The sequence below is a fragment of the Emys orbicularis genome, chromosome 13 (assembly GCF_028017835.1).
Source record: "Emys orbicularis isolate rEmyOrb1 chromosome 13, rEmyOrb1.hap1, whole genome shotgun sequence".
NCBI lineage: Eukaryota > Metazoa > Chordata > Testudines > Emydidae > Emys > Emys orbicularis.
Window position 1 is genome coordinate 15,487,567 of NC_088695.1, and position 6,326 is coordinate 15,493,892.

The window sequence follows — 6,326 nt, forward strand, 5'->3', positions numbered from 1 at the left end:
GATTGGGTAACTGTATGACCAGCAGTAACATTTCCAACACTGGGGCCCAACTGCATAAGATGGTCACCTGGCTGGGTCTCTGTATGTGGAGTGTCCTACTGCAGGACTATGAGCTATTGTCATAGGGAAGGACAGGTGTTTCTGCATAAAATTTTCAAAGGGTGCTAATAGAGTTAGGCTGCCAATTTCCCCTGCAATTCACTTGCAGTTGGCTGCCCACCCATTGCAATTCCCATCCCTATTTGTTTGGTTTGTTTCTTTGTTGTGGCTGCCCCTAAAATATAAAATCCTGACCCATTTCAGCAGTGGAACTCCAGCCTATTTTGTTCTGCTTTTAGACACCAGGCCGTGACTATTTGAACCAATATCTACCTAATGTGTCTCCTCTATCTGTGTTTCTGTGCTGTTGTGGCTGAGCCCCAACACCATTGTATCTGAGTGCTTGGTGCCATCTGTCAAGGTACTACACAGGTTTCCAGAGAGATTAACATTTTGTTTAACCTGCAGTTTGTGCAGATATGAAATCTATCCCAGGGATCAAGAGAGATGGCATTTCCCCTCCCCTGTCTTCTATTCTCAACTCAGCTATTTTTTCAGTAGCCAGCAGAGGGAGCCAATGAAAACAATGCTGATATTTATTGAGTGAATTTTGTTCATTTATATCACAGAGTTAATTTCTTACCCATAGACACACCTCATGGCGAGCCCAGAACAGGGAAATGAAACGTCCATCACAGAATTCATCCTCCTGGGATTTGGGACTCTCCCTGAACTGCAAATCCTTCTTTTCCTGCTGTTTCTCGTGATCTACATTGCAACCGTGGCTGGGAACATCCTCATCGTGACCTTAGTTGTGACTGATCAGCACCTTCACACCCCCATGTACTTCTTCCTGGGGAACTTGTCCTGCTTGGAGACCTTCTACACCTCCACCATCCTACCCAGGATGCTGGCCAGTCTCCTGACTGAGGACAGGACTGTTTCATTTAGTGGGTGTCTCACACAATATTATTTCTTTGGTTCTCTGGCAGGTACGGAATGCCTTCTCTTATCGGTGATGTCTTATGATAGGTATTTAGCTATATGCAATCCAATGCACTATGCAGCCCGTATGAGTGGCAGGGTCTGGCTCCAGCTCGCAGGTTGTTCTTGGCTAGGTGGCTTCCTAGGTAATATCATAACAACGTTGTCGATATCACAGTTAACTTTCTGTGGCCCCAATGATATTGACCATTTCTTTTGCGATCTTATCCCCCTGATAAATCTCTCCTGTAATGATCCTCACCTGATGGAAATGTTGGCTTTCACACTCATCTTGATTTTCTCACTTCTCCCATTCCTACTTACCTTGATGTCCTACATCTGTATCATTGCGACCATCCTGAGAATCCCTTCCACCACTGGGAGGCAAAAGACCTTTTCTACCTGCTCCTCTCACCTCACTGTGGTGACCATTTTTTATGGAACTCTACTGATTGTGTATATGTTCCCAACAACCAATACACTGAGTGACTTCAAGAAAGTTCTCTCTGTCTTCTACACTGTCCTGACTCCCCTGGTCAATCCCATCATCTACAGCCTGAGAAATAAAGAGGTCAAGGAGGCCCTGAGGAAAGCTTGCAGGAAATGCAGGTTTGGACAATGCTAACTGATCAGTTTCCTTAGGTTAAAATGAAATAGATATAACATGGAGTGATTTAGGGTCAGTATCAAAGCCTACTAAAGTAGAAGATCATGTTTCCATTTGCTTCCATTGGTTTCTTGTTATGCTTTTGCAGATCACAGCCCTGGGAGAAGTGGAGGTGCATAGACCTTTTAAAAACCTGTGACCCTGTTCTTTTTAAGACCAATTTCAGATGCCACTGGTGGTTACTACTGGACTGGTGGGAGACTTGAACTGGTGGCTGATTGAAGTTCAGACAATGCGGGGAGATTGTGCTCAGGGAGAGAGTGCAGGATAAATGGACGCAGTTGGAATGCTGAGCATCCATCCGTTGGAGGGTGAGATACACCCAGATACACACAACATACATTTATACATTATATAAATATAAGATTGCAACATCACCATGGAACTCCAATGACTGGAAATTGTACAATTAACTTATTTTTCTTATTGTTTATTTCATTCCCTAGGCTTCTTTCCAAAGGGACAAAAAAGCAAAAGGAAACCCTCCAACCTGTGTCACAGAACACAGGACACCAGACCAGGCCTCTTATTTGCCAATTTTCAACAATGACTTAGGGCCAGTTTTTCAGGATACTTGGGTGCCCAGTGGGATTTTCAAAAGCATCTTAGGGCCAGTTTTTTAAAGGTATTTAGGTGCCCAGCACACGAGTCAGGCAGGGGAACATCTACCTTCCTCAGATTTCTGCATCGCTCTGGGGCTATGGCGTGCGGATGCCTGGTGTGAGGCTGCAGAGGGCATGTTGAGAGGCAAAAATGTAGGTGCCTACAATATTTGCTGGCAGCTGAGCAGGGTTTTGTGAATCCCAGGGGGCCGGATTCTGGGATTCAGGTGCCTAAAGTGGAAGCTTTGTGACTCTAGCCCTAGCTCCACATCCTTATCCTCACGTTATAGCTGGGAAATGAAGGCAGAAAGAGGTGACGTTACCTGCCCAGACTCACTCAGTGGGCTAGTGGTGGGGAAATGCATAGAAATCAGTTATCCAGAGCTCCAGTTGTAATTGACAGTGGCACCTAAGGGTGTTGGGTGCTGAAGGAACAGTAATCCACACCATGTAGAGTCAAGCACAGGAGTTTATTACACACAGCGCTGGCGGAGTGTCACTTTGCTTGTCAGGCTCAGAGACACTGCAGAACAATTAATTACAATAGATTATATAGGGTGCTCATTGGGAGGAGAGAAGCAACAAGGGATGGGTTTCCCCAAGCCCCTGAATAGGTTCTAGCAGCAAGACAAGATAAGCATAATAAGCCAATGGTCTAAAAGATTACATAATGGCTCCACCCATGGCCCAAATTAACATATTGCTGACACACAGGTAATTACCCCCCAAACTATGTCTATTAAAGTGTATAGGTCAAATCCTAATGTTGGGGTCCAGGGGAAGGAGGTAGCAGCTCTCCCAGTTGACCAACAGGTACATTCCTGGAGATTTAAAGCAAAAAAGCAGTAGTTAGTATTTAACAATAACAATAGTTTATAAGTTTACCCTTGCATTTCTGTGGGCTAGTACTGGCATACATCTGTGAGGAGAGGGTGTCATAACTTATGTCAATTATATTAGGTCTCTCCCTGAACTCTGTCTGGGATCTGAGGGGTATTGTACCACTAACTCCTCCCTGCATTAGGGAGTAACCGCGAGGCCTTTCTCAGCGCTTCATGTGTCTATAACTTGCAATAAGGACGCCCAATTACATTTGGAGTTATGCTGACTCTGCTTACTGACTTGAAACACACAAGGTTATCTGTTTACCCCAGCTGTCTCTTAGCTACGTATTGTTCTTTGTTAGCTAATCTTCATCCGGGCCTATATGAAAAGTTCTTAGCAGAAACTGTAGTTAAGATTTTACATCCACATCAAATGGATTTTGGCCCTTCAGGTGCCCAACTCCCATTCACTGTCCATAGGATTTGGGTGTTTAACATTACCTCTTATGGGAAAACCCAGCCTGTACATTTATAGCCAAACCACTATCCTGAGATTTCCTTCCACTCCCAGGCGATGTTTTCCACCAGTTCTTTCTCATGTTTTACCATTTTTTAGGCGACCCTAATAATTGTGTCTCTGTTACCAAAAGCATTGTGCAATAAAAGAACTAAACTAAGTCTTCTCTTTCTGCCGTCTTTGTTGTCATACATCTCATTATCTACTCCCTTCATAACCAGTGTGAGGAATACATGTATCAAGGTTTGTCTATACATAGAAGTTGCACCACTTTACCTATACTGGTCTATACCTGCCTGTGACAGGACCGCGTGTCCTGGGCTGGAGAGCCTGGGGCCAAGACAGCCCTGATTAGAGAAGGATCCCAGCTGAGGGGAATCAGGCAATGTCCAATAAAGGGCAGAAGGGGGCTAGAGTAAGAGGCCAGCTCAGGAGGCTGAATTGAGACTTGAGAGAGTGAGAGAGGCTCCTGCAGGGAAAACCCTGAGACCAGGGGAATTGCTCCATTATATGGGGAATGAAGAAGGGAAACAGTGAGGGGCTGTTTTCTGGGCTGCCCTGAGTCATCCAGGATGCCCCATGAGGTGTCCCAGCACCTACACAGACTGGATGCAGTTATACTGATGTAAAGGTGCTCATATCGATATAGCTCATTCCCATATGGGAAGGGGAATAAGCGATACCTGTTTAAGGCACCTTTTAATTGGTAAACTGTGTCTGCACTAGAGGTTGTACCCGTAGAACTATTTCCATAACAAAGTCACAGCACTAACCAAAATAGTTATACTGATGCAAAATTTGGGTGGAGACCTCGTGTGAGTGAATCCCTGTGAAAACACATCAGTACATTCATGGCTTTGAAATGAACTCTGATAATCCAAGGAAACTGTCTTTCGCATTCATAGATTCATAGAAAAGTAGTGTGATGCTGCACTCTATAAGATTTTATGAAAATATGTTAATGTAACAGGAATATGCTTCATGCAAAAGGTCTCTTGTAAGGTATCATTACAAAGCTTATAATCTACTGAGTGTGATCATCCTCTTTGTATAAATGTACCACTCTTGTATCTGAAAATGGAAATATGAAATATAACTCTGAGGGCCTATTGTAATTATGCAAAGTGTGGGCCATTAATGGTGGTTTGGAATCTTGATGACTCCCATTAACCAGGACAATTGACTGCAGATGGCTCTGTTTTACCTATAAGCGTTCCTGTATACTGTGTGCTGGCACGTGGGTAATGAAGTTTTACAGTGACAAGTGATCATGTCACCTGAACTGGAATCCATCTTTAACCTGGTGCTTTTCCATTGAGAAGGGGGATGGGTGGGAACCCAGAGGGATAAAGGATTCCCACCTTATGCAATATATATAAATGGGTGGAACAGAACAAAGAGGAGGAGCCATCATGAGGAATCCCCTAGCTACCACCTGAGCTGGAACAAGGGCTGTACCAGGGGAGAGCTCTTCTAGACCTACTGCTCACAAACCGGGAAGAATTAGTAGGGGAAGCAAAAGTGGATGGGAACCTGGGAGGCAGTGACCATGAGATGGTCGAGTTCAGGATCCTGACACAAGGAAGAAAGGAGAGCAGCAGAATACGGACCCTGGACTTCAGAAAAGCAGACTTTGACTCCCTCAGGGAACTGATGGGCAGGATCCCCTGGGAGAATAACATGAGGGGGAAAGGAGTCCAGGAGAGCTGGCTGTATTTTAAAGAATCCTTATTGAGGTTGCAGGAAAAAACCATCCCGATGTGTAGAAAGAATAGTAAGTATGGCAGGCGACCAGCTTGGCTAAACAGTGAAATCCTTGCTGATCTTAAAAGCAAAAAAGAAGCTTACAAGAAGTGGAAGATTGGACAAATGACCAGGGAGGAGTATAAAAATATTGCTCAGGCATGCAGGAGTGAAATCAGGAAGGCCAAACCACACTTGGAGTTGCAGCTAGCAAGAGATGTTAAGAGTAACAAGAAGGGTTTCTTCAGGTATGTTAGCAACAAGAATAAAGTCAAGGAAAATGTGGGCACCTTACTGAATGAGGGAGGCAACCTAGTGACAGAGGATGTGGAAAAAGCTAATGTACTCAATGATTTTTTTGCCTCTGTCTTCACGAACAAGGTCAGCTCCCAGACTGCTGCACTGGGCGGCACAGTATGGGGAGAAGGTGACCAGCCCTCTGTGGAGAAAGAAGTGGTTCGGGACTATTTAGAAAAACTGGACGAGCACAAGTCCATGGGGCTGGATGCGTTGCATCCGAGGGTGCTAAAGGAGTTGGCGGATCTGATTGCAGAGCCATTGGCCATTATCTTTGAAAACTCATGGTGATCGGGGGAGGTCCCGGATGACTGGAAAAAGGCTAATGTAGTGCCCATCTTTAAAAAAGGGAAGGAGGAGGATCCGGGGAACTACAGGCCAGTAAGCCTCACCTCAGTCCCTGGAAAAATCATGGAGCAGGTCCTCAAGGAATCAATTCTGAAACACTTAGAGGAGAGGAAAGTGATCAGGAACAGTCAGCATGGATTCACCAAGGGCAAGTCATGCCTGACTAACCTAATTGCCTTCTATGAGGAGATAACTGGGTCTGTGGATGAGGGGAAAGCAGTGGATGTGTTATTCCTTGACTTTAGCAAAGCTTTTGATACGGTCTCCCACAGTATTCTTGCCAGCAAGTTAAAGAAGTATGGGCT

At 44.8% G+C, this 6,326-nt stretch overlaps 1 protein-coding gene across 1 annotated transcript; it reads left to right on the forward strand.

Moving 5' to 3' along the window:
• Nucleotides 1–697: 697 nt before the first annotated feature.
• Nucleotides 698–1,648, forward strand: LOC135887936 (olfactory receptor 5AP2-like). The gene has a single exon (XM_065415736.1). It carries the CDS (start codon nt 698–700, stop codon nt 1,646–1,648), a length of 951 nt encoding a protein of 316 aa, XP_065271808.1.
• Nucleotides 1,649–6,326: the final 4,678 nt, after the last annotated feature.

What these genes read in the sequence shown, in the direction of transcription:
- LOC135887936 (XM_065415736.1), top strand. Translation starts at nt 698, where the DNA reads ATGGCGAGCCCAGAACAGGGAAATGAAACGTCCATCACAGAATTCATC.